The sequence below is a fragment of the Protomyctophum parallelum genome (genome assembly GCF_964188405.1).
Source record: "Protomyctophum parallelum genome assembly, chromosome: 1".
Classification (NCBI taxonomy): domain Eukaryota; kingdom Metazoa; phylum Chordata; class Actinopteri; order Myctophiformes; family Myctophidae; genus Protomyctophum; species Protomyctophum parallelum.
Window position 1 is genome coordinate 20822540 of NC_139697.1, and position 17272 is coordinate 20839811.

A 17272-nucleotide genomic window follows, 5' to 3' on the forward strand; every position below is an offset into this window, starting at 1 on the left:
CCCCCCGGGGTAAGATTTGTGATTTGTGATTTGCTCTCGTTCACTGCAATGCAATTTGCGGCATTTTCAAAACAATATTGCGCAGAGTAGCGATTATCTAACGTATTTGCAATGCCATACGTTGAAAGATCTGTTGCCCGCGGACAAGGCACGTTACCTCCGCAAGTTAGATATTATCGGCATAGGTGTTTGCCGTATGTGATTAAGGATTGGAAAAAGTTGCATTGGCAGCCATAGAAAATTCTGCCCGGGGTAAAACACCGGATGTGATGTTTTTGGGCGTTCCTGTCTTGTTAAAAAACCGGCTGTGACGTTTTTGGGCGTTCCTGTCTTGTTTCGTGTCAGTGTATGCCCTTTTTTTTCTTCTTTCTAATTATTTGTCAACATGTTTGTTGTCATGATTTGTCACGATCCCAGTTGGCTTTGTTCGAGGCTTACAGATCTACAGAATAAATACAATAAATACTTTTTGGAATGTCTATGGGGTGAAATGCATGGGGAATCATTTCCTGGGCCTGTCGTCGTCATGTTTGTTTACCTGTTTACCGGTATGTTTGCCACCGTGATGTATGGCCTTCATTCCCATTAGAATGTAAGAAAAATGAATCTGGACTTTAGTGCTATAAACTTTGCATCAAACAACTTACTGTGACCAAACCAATCATTCCAGTAGTGTAGGTGGGGGTCACTATGCTCTGAAACAACAACATCACACCCCTGCCATGTTGTTATATAATACATGGATTATAGTTCCTCCACTCCACCCACTACTTCCATCTGTTTCTCTGCCAGATCCATCACAGCTATACAGCTATAAAACCAGGGGGATAGACCCATCAGGGCACACGAACATGACACTGGACAGTTCAGACAGTGCAGGATCGTGCCGCGGCCTCACTCCTGCTTAAGGCTGTCCAGATTTTAACGCGATCCGACGTGTTGGCACACGGGGAGAAACAGACGGGTATGTTTCAGTTTAACGCCATCAAACCAGCGCTTGAGTCACTATGAAAACACAGACTTTGGTTTGATGTCAGGGTGGATTATGAGTTCCCTCTCTTGCTCGCAGTAAAATTTATGACTTTCCCCTTCCCGAAGTTCCCGTGGGCTGGTTGCCTGAGGAATTAATGTTTAGTTTCATGCACTAGACACACAGCAGTGTATGGCTGCATGAGATGGGGGTATAGGTTTATGATTGACGTCTGTTATATTTGACGCATAGTGTACGCAGATACCTCGAAGACACCGCAACAAACGGTAAATACAGATGGATGACTAGTAGGCTACTTAGCGTTTAAATGTTATTATAAGGGCGGTGATTCTCAACCTTTTTAATTCCAAGAATTAAATCGTATCAATTTATTTGAGCTGGGAATCCCCTGAAGGATCCCTGGGGGTATCTGGACCCCCATTGAGAACTAGATACGGGCAGACATTAGGCCTGTGTCTATACTCTATATACAGTATATGAGACATTAGGCCTGTGTCTATACTCTATATACAGTATATGAGACATTAGGCCTGTGTCTATACAGTATATGAGACATTAGGCCTGTGTCTATACTCTATATACAGTATATGAGACATTAGGCCTGTGTCTATACTCTATATACAGTATATGAGACATTAGGCCTGTGTCTATACTCTATATACAGTATATGAGACATTAGGCCTGTGTCTATACTCTATATACAGTATATGAGACATTAGGCCTGTGTCTATACTCTATATACAGTATATGAGACATTAGGCCTGTGTCTATACTCTATATACAGTATATGAGACATTAGGCCTGTGTCTATACTCTATATACAGTATATGAGACATTAGGCCTGTGTCTATACTCTATATACAGTATATGAGACATTAGGCCTGTGTCTATACTCTATATACAGTATATGAGACATTAGGCCTGTGTCTATACTCTATATACAGTATATGAGACATTAGGCCTGTGTCTATACTCTATATACAGTATATGAGACATTAGGCCTGTGTCTATACTCTATATACAGTATATGAGACATTAGGCCTGTGTCTATACTCTATATACAGTATATGAGACATTAGGCCTGTGTCTATACTCTATATACAGTATATGAGACATTAGGCCTGTGTCTATACTCTATATACAGTATATGAGACATTAGGCCTGTGTCTATACTCTATATACAGTATATGAGACATTAGGCCTGTGTCTATACTCTATATACAGTATATGAGACATTAGGCCTGTGTCTATACTCTATATACAGTATATGAGACATTAGGCCTGTGTCTATACTCTATATACAGTATATGAGACATTAGGCCTGTGTCTATACTCTATATACAGTATATGAGACATTAGGCCTGTGTCTATACTCTATATACAGTATATGAGACATTAGGCCTGTGTCTATATACAGTATATGAGACATTAGGCCTGTGTCTATATACAGTATATGAGACATTAGGCCTGTGTCTATATACAGTATATGAGACATTAGGCCTGTGTCTATATACAGTATATGTCGCACATGCACCAGGACACCCTGCACTTCATCATGTGTTTCTCATTAATTCATGAACAAAGTCAGGTGTGTCCATGACCTACTCTGTGACATAATACAATACAAGTCACACAAGACCTTAAAGATGGAGTGCAGTGATTTCTTTCCCACCCTAAAACATGATCATCAGGTATTATTGTTATATAAGGAGGAAGATACAGTAGCGTACAGTATTTGTTAAAATGTCGTTTTTATGTGAACACGCCCACCAGTTCATTAAGTATGCCTGGTGATCCACCTGAGCTGAAGCCGCACCCACAGCCGTCGTATGATAATAAAGGGGGAGGGGTTAGGGGAGGGGATGATAGTGTGATGTCACTATATCGCTTTTCTTTTCATCGGCACGTTTGACTGTCAAGGTTTCGGCCTCCAGGAAGAAAGCCTAAATACAAATCATTGCACATAACAACCACACCAAGGGGTATAGATATACTGTCACCTCATAGACACATGAAAAACTGGAAAAAATACGTCACGGCACAACCATCTTTAAAATTAGTACATGTAAATGATTGAAATGGTTTAGAAAGAAACCTCGAGGAACTGCGAGAACGGTACACGTCTATAGTATCAACACAACACAGTATCAGAATGTACAGTATAGTGAACTGGCGCTCAGTATATGACTCATATAGTCTTGCCATCATTATAGACCCCGCCGATTTGCATCTGAGCCCAGCAGCCTTCCCGAAGACGGCAGTGTGTTTTCAAAAGTGTGACGTACACGCTGACACACACACACACACACCAACAACACCGTCCCCCCCTCCCTCCCTCACCCCGCTGTGTCTTCTCCCCCCGCGTGCATCATCTCCGTACACGCCTGCGATATACCCTGCAATTAGGCAGTTTTGTTCTCTATTTTTACTCCACTTTTTTTTCTCCTCTCCTTTCACCCGCACCCTCTCGCCGCCACCCGACCCCCACCCACCCTAACCACTTACCCCCACCCAACTCTGAAGTGTGTGTGTGTACTGTACAGTACAGTACATGCCATTCACCTGTACTTAAAAACCATTGGACAGTGAAGGAAAAGGGAATTAACAGGTTAGGGGTGGGGGGAGGGTGCGGGCGGGGGCTATTTGGACACCGGGGGCGGGGAGGTCTTTTTTTTCCCGGTGGCGCAATTAAGCACTCTTGATGTTATTATCATCTCATGGTGAATTATCAGGCCTATGATAGTGGTAATTAATCAATTGTTGCGCTCACTTGGGCCACTTCTCCTGTATTCCAGTTCTGATGCAGATCCACTGTCAACCAGAGCAATTGACTTATGGCAGGGGGCTGGCCTCACCTTTAATTGAGTCAACCGTACATATATCTGATGAACAAGTGTCGCCTGTGTCACAACATACTGTGCCAAAGCAGCAACGCTGCAATAAAATAAAATCTATGAAATCCCCCTCTCTATTATGAAAACGGCAAGACCAAATTCTTCCCCTGAAAATCACACGTGCGACTGAAAAAGAACTTGCACCGCTGCTGCTGCGCTGTGTGGTCAGGGTCAAAATCATGAGCATATGTTTAAAGAAAAGGGAGAGTCCGGTGACAGGCATACTCATAAAACAGGACTAAAACATTCTCTCTCTCTCCCTCCCTCCCTTCCCCTCCCTCTCACACAGGTCTGGGAAGACTGGGATGGGTGGCTGGGAGGCCTTGGCTCGGCTACAGTCGAGCGGTCCCGGGCCCAAAACAAGGAAACAATTAATCATGTGTTGGAGGGGGCTGTCTGGGAAGGCCCAGTGCTCTCTGGACAACAACAACACTCATACCATACTTCTATCTTCTCCCCTCAAGACAGAGCACACGGCCGAGCAGCCAGCACAGCACAGCGCACACACACACACACACATGTACACACGCACACGCGTGCACACACGCGTGCGCGCACACACGCACGCACACATGCACAGGGAACACAGGGGTACATCCTTGCACTCCGATGCACAAAACACACGTGAGAAGAAAAGCTGTTAATGCAAGCACATGTACACATTCAAGAGCAGATGCAAATGACATTAGACGATGCAAGAACACGCACGCACGCACACATGCACACGCACATTAACACGCACACACACACACGCATGCATGCATGCACACACACACACACACACACACACATGGGGGTGCTTCGTGCTTGCCGCCTGGTCAGCCTTATCAGATGGTTGTCACCACCTGCTAATGGTCATGATGACATGCAGGGCAGCTAAACAGCATTGGCTCACAACAAACCTCAAAGATCAAAGCCATGCAGGATAAAAATTCTCAGCACCCCTTATTTTTTCTTTTTCTTTTTTGGATCATCGTAATTCAACAGATACTAAAAAAAAGCCTGGTGCAGTGGGTTCTCTTTGATATTTATAAACGAGGCTCTGCAGCGCTGTAGGCCGCCCTATACACGAGAACAGAGCGGAGCGTGTAAGGTTCGGGGGTGCAATTTCTCTCTCTCGCTCTCTTTTCGAGATGACGAAGCAAACTTGAACTGACAGTCGCTTCACTCAAGGAAATGTGGTCCTCCCTGACTTAACTCTTGGTCTTCCGAAGTGGCAGGGCGGGTTAGGAGTGAGCTAAAGCAGACAGGTTTAGTGAAATGAAATAGGAAATTTGTCGTTTATTCCTTTGCTGTGGCGTCTCCCTCAGACTGGGGGGTGGTGTGCGTGCGTGTGTGTGTGTGCGTGTGTGTGTGTGTGTGTGTGTGGTGTGTTGTGCTGCTGACACAGGTGTGTGTGTGTGTGTGTGTGTGTGTGTGTGTGTGTGTGTGTGTGTGTGTGTGCGTGCATGGGTGCGTGCCTGCCTGCCTGCCTGCCCAAGGGTCAGAGTGAGCCTCCTTATGCGTGAGTTTATGTGTGCACAGTAAAATCCTCTTAATGTAACTATTAGTGTAAAGAAATGTACCCAAATAGACTTTTAAGGGTACATTTTATGTTGTGAGAATTAAATGAACACTGAGGATTTTACGTGTGTGTGTGTGTGTGTGTGTGTGTGTGTGTTTGTGTGTGTGTGTGTGTGTGTGTGTGTGTGTGTGTGTGTGTTTTTGTGTGTGTGTGTGTGTGTGCGTGGGCATGTGTGTGCGTGTGTGTGTGTGTGTGTGTGTGTGTTTTTGTGTGTGTGTGTGTGTGTGTGTGTGTGTGTGTGTGTGTGTGTGTGTGTGTGTGTGTGTGTGTGTGTGTGTGTGTGTGTGTTTGTGTGTGTGTGTGCGTGGGCATGTGCGTGCGTGTGTGTGTGCCTCTCTCTTTGCGTGTCCAAAAAGAAAAAAATCTGCCCTAAACCCAAAGTGGGGCAAACAAAGAGCCCGGTGTGTGTTTCAGGATGGGCCGTCTGGATGGCATCAGGGGAGTTTGGCAGATTGGTAATGACACAGGTTACTCCTGAGGTCTCTGGTGAGAAACACACCACTACACAGTCTGCAGCACTGCAGGGAAAGAGAAGCTTTGAAGAGCTACTGCGTTAAAGTAGGTAGTGGCCACAGAAAGAAAAGCATTGGCCTTCCCTGCATGTTTTTTTTTCTCCTCGTTTGAATATTCTTTTTTTTTCCAACATGATGAACCGAAGCATGCATTTCTTTCTTTCTTTCTTTCTTTCTTTCTTTCTTTCTTTCTTTCTTTCTTTCTTTCTTTCTTTCTTTCTCTCTTTCTCTCTTTCTTTCTTTCTTAACCCATTCTGACCTGAGATCAGATTCTAAAAATGTCTGTTTGAAAATGACAGTTTTCTGAAAAAGCTATGTTTCTATGTCAGTCGTTCTTTGATTTGTCTAAAATAGCAGACCTACAAGCTCGTAGCGCGCCACTCGGTGGCGCGCTATGAGCTTGTAGATCTGCTATTTTTCAATAGCTAAAGCATAACCTATAATGCTAACACCAAAAGGGGTTCCCGCGCAAAATTAATACCATCCACTTCTGGCTATAGTCTTGCAGGTTTGTGTTCTGTTCAGCAGGTGGACTATACAAAAAAAGGTTTTACGTTTCTTTAATAGATGTGAAAAGAGTGAAAATGAGGCCAGAATGAAAAAAAAAAACTTTCTAAACTGCCTTTCAGTGGCGGGTCACTTATAAACATTGTCGGAACAGCATTTCAGGGGATCTATCTATACAGTATAATTTGTATTCATTGTGCGTCACGGTCACATATATAGCTGGCTCACCCATAAGATAAAGTTCTCAGTGAGCAGTATGAGTATAGACAAAGCGGAGATGTTTTAGCTGTTTATGAAAGATGAAGACAGGTGGAAGTGAAGTGAGCCCCCCCCCCTATGCTGACAGCTATGGGGTTGGGACAGAGAGCAGTACTGAGTGCTAGTTGAGTAGATGGAATTGCATACATCTGCATAGCAATCCTTCAATACCACCCGTAAGGATCAAACACGCATGTCACACGCTTTATGTCGTGCTGAAATGGCTTCCGACGAATAGAAATTCATTGGCATTTGAATGCACCAACACACTCACACGCACACACGCACACGCATACACACACAAACGCACACACAAACGCACACACTCTAGATATTTTTCTCCTCCTGCGTCCAGGTGGCAATCTGACAGGAAGGAAGGAACAGGAAAGACTCGACTTAAAGATTTGCCGCCATGCACATGCTCTCGTTTCTCCTTCAAAGACAGAACACCCCCCCCCCCCACCACCACCCCCCACCTGGTCATCCATCCATCCCCCACAATGCACCTGGCCATCCATCCCCCACGATGCGGCGTGCTGGCACGGCGGCCTCCTCTGTGATCAGCGCTTATGAGAAAGCACAGGACGACGACTGCCCTCAGCTGAGGATGTAAAGCAGGGGAAAAAAGATTTTGACAGCAAATTTAAGATTGTAGTCTTAGTCATAGTATAGTCTCTTGAATTGTTTTCATTTAGTCACATTTAAGTCACCTGGAATGTTTTCGTGTCTAGTCTATAGTTTCGGTCGACGAAATATCATGAGACTTTCGTCGACTGAATCTACAGTTGGCCCTGATGCCGTCGTATAATGGCTGATTTTGCGACACGTTGTGAGCTTGTAGATCTGCTATTTTCAGCACGCAACCAAGTGTAAAATGACTTGTCTTTTACTTATACTGGATCTCTTGTCCACTATAGTCCCTCCCTAACATTTTAGTCTAGTTTTTACATGTTGACAAAATTGTCAAGATATATTTAGCCTTAGCTTTAGTCGTCATAGCTTAGTTTTCATTTAGTTTCCATTTTGTTTTCGTCAGTGAAAAAAGGTAGTCGACGAGCATTCTTCCGTCATAGCTTTAGTCGACAAAATCAACGCTGCACCCCAGCCCTGCACCTCCTCCTTCATGTCTGCTGCATGGGCCTGGTCCCTCCTCCGTGTTGGTGGGCAGCATCTGGGTTCATTTATCCCAAACCAGGCAGACAGGCCAGGCCGGGGGACCCCGGTGCCCTCTCGGGTTGCAGGGTCTGAGTGTGGGTCCTTGTTGTTGATGAGGAGAGAGAGAGAGAGGGGCTCAGGGCAGGCCCGGCCGCTCAGTGGCCTGTTTGAGCCATCTCAATAGATCCCGGCCCCATCCCCCCCTCCCCCTTCCCCATGTATAGCCCCCCCCCCCCCCCGGCCCTGCATGGGCCCCTTGCCCATCCCAGATGCCCCGGAGCACATGGTTATTCTATTGCTTCATCTGAACTGAAAGATGCTAACCAGACATATCCAGAAGCTACTGCAAGGCCGGCCCACCTTGAGCTTTTAGGACAATTGCACGACAGAGGAGTATGAGGCTGCCGGTGCAAGTTCCAGTGTGCGTGCGTGCGTGCATGCGTGCGTAACTTAAGGATATGTTGAGATGAGGATGCGATAAGATGAGTTCGGACTTAGGGTTTAGAGTTAGGTTGAGGTTAGGCCAACATGCATAGGTTCAAGTTAGAGAGAGAATTAATGTGGTCAGTGGGATTCAGTCAAAGGTCAGGGTTGCATGTGGATGAATATATGAGCATCTCTGAACATGTGTGCGTATGTTCTCCCATTAACAAGCAGATGCAGTATATGCGGCCTCTGTAATGAGAACAAGTTCTGAAATAGTTAGCATAGATATTCCACTGTTTAGGTTCTTAGCTTCGTATGATTCATGATGACTATTATGCAGTCTGTTTTTATAAATTGAAAATGAAACGGTTGAAATCATCAGGCTGTTGCCTATGCTGTATTCGGTCTGATACATATTCAGACCAGTCACTGTCAATCGGGGTTATCAAGCTGCGTGGCTGAATGGAAGCAGAGTGAGTTTGACTGGTTACTTTCATATAACCGGGAAGTTATTCAAACAGTCATTTATTTCAGCGTAAACAAAGAGGAGCTTGTCACACTGCAGGAGATATGGTGTTTACGTGTGAATGCCACTTTGAAGCAGCGCGTGTTCCACTCATCTGTGACTCATTTGTGTTTGACAAACCACTGGCTGTGGAGAGACTTCAGTACTGTATGCATTACGAGACATACTGTGCAGTGTGTCGAAAAGTAGTGGAATCATAGTAAAGTGAGTCCTATAAGGATATGTATAGGTTTGATTGATTGAAAATGTTATATTAACAGACACAGTATGCAAAGTGTCAATACAAAAAATGTTACTATGGACGACACCTTGATTATGCGCTACACTTCAGGGCTTAATTGACATTGACTTTTTGAGGCACTTTTTGTAGTACATTTCCCATTCACTTCACAAAAGTCACTTGTCCGGAGCACGAGCACACAAATAGGCCTACATAAATAATCTACATAAATCAACTAATTGTAAATTGGTTTTACTTGGTTAATATCCCTAGATTAGAATGTCTATGATCTTACATATATTTCATGAATTCCAAATACACAGCCATAGATCGGTCCTATCCGCGCACGGTTACCAGACTGACCTCGTCTGCATTTAAACTTATTGCACTCCTGTGCACCTACCCAATAATGCATTCCTAAGACTTGGAGTCGTTTTGGGGACTAGTTTTTCATATTCATTTGAAAGTCCTGGCAGAAAATGTGTATTTAGTGTATATATCTCCACTTTTCCACGAGCTGCACACGGACAACATTCTCTCTGGCGAGGGGCCCGGAATGAGTGCAGGACTGAACATATCAAAACTTTAGGAAGCACAAATGTATGGGGCACACAAAATAGGTTGTGCGATCAATTACCCAACACCAATCGCAACACACCTGTCAATTGTGTGCGCCATAATGTTTGTGCTGACCAAACATCGACTGTTCCCAAAAGAGGTTTTTATATTTTCAGTCTAGCTCATGTAAAAGAGGCGATATTTTACACAACATATGTTTTCTGCCAGAACTTTCACATGGATATGAAACTAGAGGACAATATCTGACTCAAAGTCTTAGGAATTATTTACTGGGTGACTATCCACGTGTACATGCTGACGTGTTCAGTCTGCTAACTGCTCTGCTGTTTGGTATTTGGAATACATGAAATGTATATGATTACAGACATTCTAGGGCTATTAACAATATTGGAAAGGTGATGATTAGGAAAGCCAGACAATAATGCCAGACAATATTGTTGGCTGGTATGAGCGTCACAGAAAAAGCGAAACCAAGAGTCACTTGTCCAATGGACAAGTGAAAATGTAATGCACTTGTCAGGGAAGATTTAATACTTGTCCCGGACAAGCGGAACTAATGTCAAGCCCTGCATTTACAACAGGGTCCACCATTTTCAATTCATCAGAACATTTAGAGAAGTACAAATATACACTTCTAAAAAAAAAAAAAAAAAAAAAAACACAAAATCATCCTAAAAAGGAAGTACAAAGGGAACATATAAGGGGATTCAGACTTTATTTACGAATTGCAGCCGTCCGTATAGGTGCTCTTTTTAACCCATTCTGACCTGAGATCAGTCTATATCCTGACAGTTTTCTGAAAAAGCTATGTTTCTATGTCAGTCGTTCTTTGATTTTTCAAAAATAGCAGACCTACAAGCTCGTAGCGCGCCACTCTATGAGCTTGTAGATCTAATATTTTTCAATAGCTAAAGCATAAACACCAAAACAGGTTCCCGCCCAAAATCGGTTGGTTTTGAAGGAGTCAAGGGATTCACATGTCTTAATGGCTGTTGGTAGGGCATTCCACATTTTGGTGGAATAGGACTAGAGCGAAATTAATTTAGTCCCTTGTTTGAGCCGAATCTGGGTTGCACACATGGTCTGTTGGTCACCTCTATGGCTTTGACGATTATAATGTGCAAGAAAGATCCGCTGAAACCATATATATATAATCGCTGTAATAATTGAAATTAGTGAATAAAACCCCCCTTTTCAATATATAAAACCATTTTTGGTCTTCAGAGTACTGTGTGTATAGCCTACTGCTACATTAGCGCGCTGATGGTAATTTCATGAGATTCCACCCTGCCAAATTGCTTTTCTCCCATCATTGCTGTTCTCACCATCCCTGTGTCTTTAATGCAAAACAGATTTGTCTGGGACATCCCACACTATCTGGACAGCCTGTCTGCTGTGTGGTTTTGGTGCAACTCCTAAGTTATATAAAATCTCTGTTTGGCAAGCGCTACATTCTGCATGGTTTTGTTGTTGTTGCACAATGGATGTTTGCAACCTCTCTCTCTCTCTCTCTCTCTGTGTGTGTGGGTGTGTGTGTGCGTGCGTGCTGCGTGCATGCGGTGTGTCTGTGTGCGTGTGTCTGTGTGTGTGTGCGTGCGTGCTGCGTGCGTGCTGCGTGCATGCGTGTGTCTGTCTTTGTCTGTGTGTGTGTGCGTGCGTGTGAAATGCCTGTCGTGACTAGAGAGGCCTCACCATACTTTATTTTCCTATGAGATACCGTGTTTGCTAATGAAGCAGCATAGCAGAATGCTCATTATGTTTGCCTTTTCTGGAAAGAAGACACTGCACTGTTGGTGCTAAACATGATACACCTACTGTACATGCAGTGGAGCACAAAACTGTATACTTCAAATTGTATCATTCCTGTTATAGTGTCATAATCAACCAGATATGTTATTATTATGATAGAATCTTTTAGACTTGAACCGTGGGCCATGCAATCCTGTATACGTGACCCGGCCTTTTTCTATCAGGTTGAAATGTCGCTTAACTTATTTGAATCTCATTTCCATATCATGAATATCTATTTGGGAATGCATTAGTCCAGTGGGTTTTCAACCCTTTTCATATCAAGGCCCCGTTATTCATTCGGCATTTGAGCCACGGAACCACCATTTGATGAGATTTTAGCCTCGACTCAGACCCAAAACTAAAGAATATATTTTGATATATCGTTGGATAAGATTTTGGCCACAATTCCATGCTGTATTGATGTTGGTACCATGGGAGAGATAACAGGAAAGGATGTTGATCAAAAATAACTAATTCATTCTCTAATTGTGTAGACTTCTTTTAAATTAAGTAATGCAGATGTTTAACAATGATTTAACTCTTGAGAGTGTAAAATGAAACCAAATGGACCCGTGGAGGGTCCATTTGGTTTCATTTTACACTCTCAAGAGTTAAAGATCTATAAGGGTCCATTTGGTTACCAACTCTACCATCATTTAGCATGGGGACCATCTGGAATACCCTCAAGGACCACTGGTTGAGATTACTGCATTAGTTCATAAATTCACAGTATAAGCCTACACCAAAAAAAGTAGTGGAGTGGAGGAAAAATATTCCGGGTGACCGATGTGGCAAAGAAGTATATTTCTGTGTAGCTGTCCAACCCTTTCAGTCCACTTACGAAGAGGGAGAGGGGGGGGGGGGGGAAGAAAGATACAAATGATTGACAGATGATAGCAATAAAAGTAAGAGCGAACTGGCCATTTTAGCGCGGTGGTGGTGGTGGGGCCATTTGAGAGAGGGATTATTAACCTGTCAGCATTTCAAACTGAGACATATAAGCGTCTTCCTCCCCGAAAAACACATCCCCACGACGTCTCTGTTACTTTTATTAGAAAGCCTTGGAACCTTTTGACCCCCCAAGGGGCTACCGTTATTGGCTGTTAACAAGGACTTGTTGGTCAGTGGGGAGAAACCCTATAAGTGGCCAATTAATCATTTGTTTAGAGTTAGGGTCTATTTTTGGACGCTCTGTGTTTAAAGGAGGGGGATAAAAATAGGACGCTGTGGCTTCGAGACGGCCGGTCGTCTCTCATCGCTCACGGTTTGTCAGGACACGTGGGGGCCCTTGGGGACGTGGACAGGAGACCCCTCCGGCCATGGAAGTTCAAAGGTCGCACGGTTTATCCTTATTATTACCACACACTTACTCTTGGGAGGTGCGGGTCCGTCTATTCCTGAAATAGAGTTTTAGTGTTTGATCCTGAGCAGGGCTGGACTGGGACAAAAATTCGGGCCCAGGCATTTTCGCGTGAATTTGGCCCAGACCGGCCCAGACCACAACCAGCACGCAGATAGCATAAAGTCTACCGCCCGCTCCGTCAGGGCAAACACAAACAAAGAAGCCCCTAATACCACCACTTTTACAGAACAACATAGGCCTAAATGATACAAACCAACAGACACAACCCTTTGTAGAGGGTTTATTTGTCACTCACTGATACAGGTACAGTGAAATTATCATGATGGCACTGGCAGAATGGCAGCACGCCCGGACCTTTCCTGGTGGCCTGCCGCCTATTGGCCTGCCTGTCATTTCTTTTTATCATGGCGGCCCCCTAGGGTCGCGGCCCACCGGACAAATGCATATCAAACAAGAAAAAACTAAACACATTTCAGCAAAAAAAATTGCAGGACATTTCTTTTCCCTGGGCCTAGTAAGAAGCGATGCATATGTCAGAGGCAGCTAGATGTTAGCAGTTTGCCTGCCTCAATTATTTTTTTTTGCAGCTCATGAATAATACAGAAAGCAAAGAAAGTAAATACCGGCTCATCTTTTTCTCCGGTAAATGCCACAAATAAGTGAGTTGTTTAGTGTTGGAGAGTGACAGCACTGTAAAATAAAATGTCATGGGAACAAATTATTAATCATGTTAAATATTGTCATGACAGGCTTGGAAATACAGGTTCGGGGGATTGCACAAGCTGATACAACATTACTTACAGCCATTTTTCCAATAAGCCAAGGACCATTTTGCCGTCAATATTTGCAGGATGTGGAATATGCCCATGCCGAAGGCCATTTTGCGAGGAGCAGAGAGCCTGCTGGGAAAAATACAGTGGGTTCACGCTGGGTCTCCGGGAAGCTGAATAGCCACCGGCAAAAAAGCTATGAATTATTTTGAGTGCAAAATGCATTTTCTTTGAAGACCGTCGGGCCATTAGAGCCCTTTTGCTCCCTTTTAAATTGTTTTTATGCTGTGAGTAATGTTAACCTTTGCTTTTGTAGTCATGAAATTCTCTCTCCCAGCTTTTCTGACACACACCCATGGAACAATGCACAGATATACAGTAGGTTGGAATATACGCTATATATAGGAACCATTTACTGCGAGGAAGAGGAGGTGTGAGGAAGGAACCATACAGCCTAATATTCCACAGTAAGACGCTTGCTTGGAAAAGAAGAGGTTTTCAAATTTGAAAATGAGTCCTTTGCGTTGAGTAGGCCATGTATAGCTGAACATTATAAGGTCATATAGGGACATCAAAAAACATACTACCTTATAATCTTTTTATTCTTTTTGTTTAGGAAAACAAACGCACGCGCACGCACGCGCGCGCGCGCACACACACACACACACACACACACACACACACACACACACACACACACACACACACACACACACACACACACACACACACAACCACAATCAATCCATCAAGCCATCGATCCATCACTGTCACTGTCACTGTTCCATATATCCTGACCTATCCCCAATGCACGTGCTGCTGCTCGCCCCGCCCCTCCTCTCTCTCGCCCCCCCCCCCCCCCCCCCCCCCATCGCACCACGTGGCCGGTTGATCCTCTCTCATCCGGCGCAGGGTCACCATGGGAACGTTCGTCACGCACAAGGAAGTGTATGCGGGGACAGCAACTAACTGACAGTAAGCTGGCTATATAGAATGGCAGCAAAGGTAAGCTGACTTTTTCTTTCGGGAGGATTCCAGGTTTGTTTGAGAGTGAAACGCATTGACTAAAACGATGCAGGCTGTCACATCTCCGCGGCCGGGGGACGCGTCACTGGGATGTTGTCAAAAAGCACTTTAGAATGACATTGTGCAAATGATGATTGAAGCGGCTTGCTAACTAGTCGTTAGCTTTGCTAAGAGGATGTGTTGGACTTGGAGGTTAACACCGGGGACACACGTCCTCCCAGCAATGACATTGGGACTGTCTTTACACACACTTATGTAGCCAATACTAGCTCATATCAAAGTGCATGTATCTGCAGTGGTGTTACTTTGTTTAGCCACCATAGATTTCTAAAGCTTCCAAGCAGGTTACTTCAACATTTACACTATTGCTCAGCATGTTTGCTATAATAAAAGGCAATGATAACCTTGCTTTAGCATCATGCTACTACACCTGGGTGCGGTATCAGAAAGAAGCATGCAACCACCTGCAGCAGGTGCATGAGGGGGTTAATTATTATGGTCCCCTGGTTTCACTGCTAGGATAGTTTAAGATGCCGATACAGCAGGGGTTTTCAACCTGTGGTCCGGGGGCCCACCAGCGATCCTTGAGGGGGTTCCATGTCGTCCCCATGGCTAAATGATGGAGAGTTGGGTAACCACATTGACCTGATAGATCTTTAACTCTTTGAGTGTAAAATGACCTTCTTTTACTGGTCCATTTGGTTTCATTTTACTCTCACAAGAGTTTAATTATTGTTAAGCATTTGCATTACTTAAAGTTTCAAGACGTCTATACGATCTACACAGAATTAGAGAATGTAGAAGAATTGTTATTTTGATCAACATTTGCCTGTTGTCTCTCCTATGGTACCAACCAGAGCCGAAGAGTTTGATCAATCCTCAAGGCCCCCCCCCCCCCCCCCCCCCCCGCTGCAGCGGGGAAAAAAATAAGTTGTTGTTTTCGCTGGTACTTTTTGTTTTAAAGCAGCTTCTATAGGCCAATGTGACATGTCCAAGGTGAGGACTTTCAGGACTATATTATTATTATTATGTGAGAGATAGAGAGAGAGAGAGAGAGAGGGAGATAGAGAGATAGAGAGAGAGATACGGAGGGAGAGAGAGAGATATATATATACGGACTTACGGAGAGAGAGAGAGAGAGAGAGAGAGAGAGAGAGAGAGAGAGAGAGAGAGAGAGAGGGGTTGCTGGGATCGGTGCGGAGTGATTAATTGATTGATTGCGCGGTGGCGGCAGCCGGTCACTCAGGGGAGAGAGAGACGCTGAATCACTTTTTTCTGCGAGAAATGTCACGATTGCACTGTAGTGTAGTTGGAAACAATTGCTCTCAGCGAGGCTGCTCTCACGGTCCAACGCGTGGGGCACAACGGTTTCAAAGACGAGTCTCTTTGGTGAATTCTTGATCAGTGTTATTATGTCACGACTCAAGAACAACTACCATGAAATTCTGACACGCTTTGATGTTGTGGACTCACTGGCTAGGTGAAAAGAAAAGAAACCCGATTAGCATTTGAGTACTTGGGTACACTTTTAACACCTCTTGGACGGCCGGCGGAGTAGTCTCTCAAGACAGACTGTTGCCTCGCAACAGTTGAGGAACAACAGGGGAGGCGCTGTTTTCCCGAATATTTGACGATGGGATTCTCAGATTGCCGGCAGAAAGGTCCAAAATGTTCGGAATTCCCAGAAAATCTGTAATGTAAAATGTCCACGAAAATCTTCATGGGGGCCTAAAGGGGCCCTGGGAGTCTTCATGGGGGCTGTGGCCCCGTGGCCCCCACAGACTCTACGTGGTTGGTACCAACATAAAAATACAATGCAGTCTTATATGAGGGTGCATGGTGGGGACTCTGGGGAGGCCAGTTTAGTTTTTCAAAAGCACATTTTTCAAAGCAAATCAAATCAATAGCTAAATCTGTATGTTATGCACAGCATTTATATTGATCGATAGATTGATTGATAGACCTTGATCGCGAGGGAAATACTGCAGTGTACCGTTGCCAAGTCATATAGCAGATTGAACTTTGTCACATGATCACACCATTACAAATGTCCTACAAGCTAAGCTCCCAACATTTGCAACATGTGTGTTAAATGTGTTAAACACGTGTTAAACACGTGTTAAATGCTAATGTCCGCTCCTTTGCTGCATTTGTCACAGTATATTTGCATATACAGTGAAACGCGGTATCTGCATTTAACCCATATCAGGAGCAGTTAGATTCAAAAAATGTCTTCTAAATCATGGCAGTTTTCTGAAAAACCTATGTTTCTCTGCCAGCGGTGCTCAAACCATTTCACACCAAGGACCCCAAAAATAGCAGATCTACAAGCTCATAGCGCGGCACTCTGTGCTATGAGCTTGTAGATCTGCTATATTTCAATAGCTAAAGTATAACAACAAGTTAATCTAGAATACTGATATAGTATTGATTTCAGCTGTTACAATTCCAAACTCTTAAGCTCAAAACGCGTCGCATTGCGACACGTTTTGTAGATCCGCTACTTTAGCTACGACAGTAATATGCACCCCTCTACAGTGAGTGTGGAAATATATTGGCCCTGTAGCCATCGACACATGTTTCCGCCCCCCGGGGAACCCTTTGTTTCCCAGGCTCTACCCACTCAGCTATGGCAGAGGAACGGTCCAAGAGCCAGCCACTGAACCCCTCCCTAACTGTGCGATGAGCAG

General features: G+C 44.3%; 1 protein-coding gene across 1 annotated transcript in view; it reads left to right on the plus strand.

Moving 5' to 3' along the window:
• Nucleotides 1-7252: 7252 nt before the first annotated feature.
• The window catches only part of slc25a13 (solute carrier family 25 member 13), a gene marked incomplete at both ends in the record, with an annotated part of 110409 nt that continues 100389 nt past the window's right edge, over nucleotides 7253-17272 (plus strand). Inside the window, 2 exon segments of the mRNA XM_083770339.1 lie at nucleotides 7253-7335; nucleotides 10985-11027. Of these exon segments, the coding sequence (XP_083626465.1) occupies nucleotides 7253-7335; nucleotides 10985-11027 (126 nt within the window).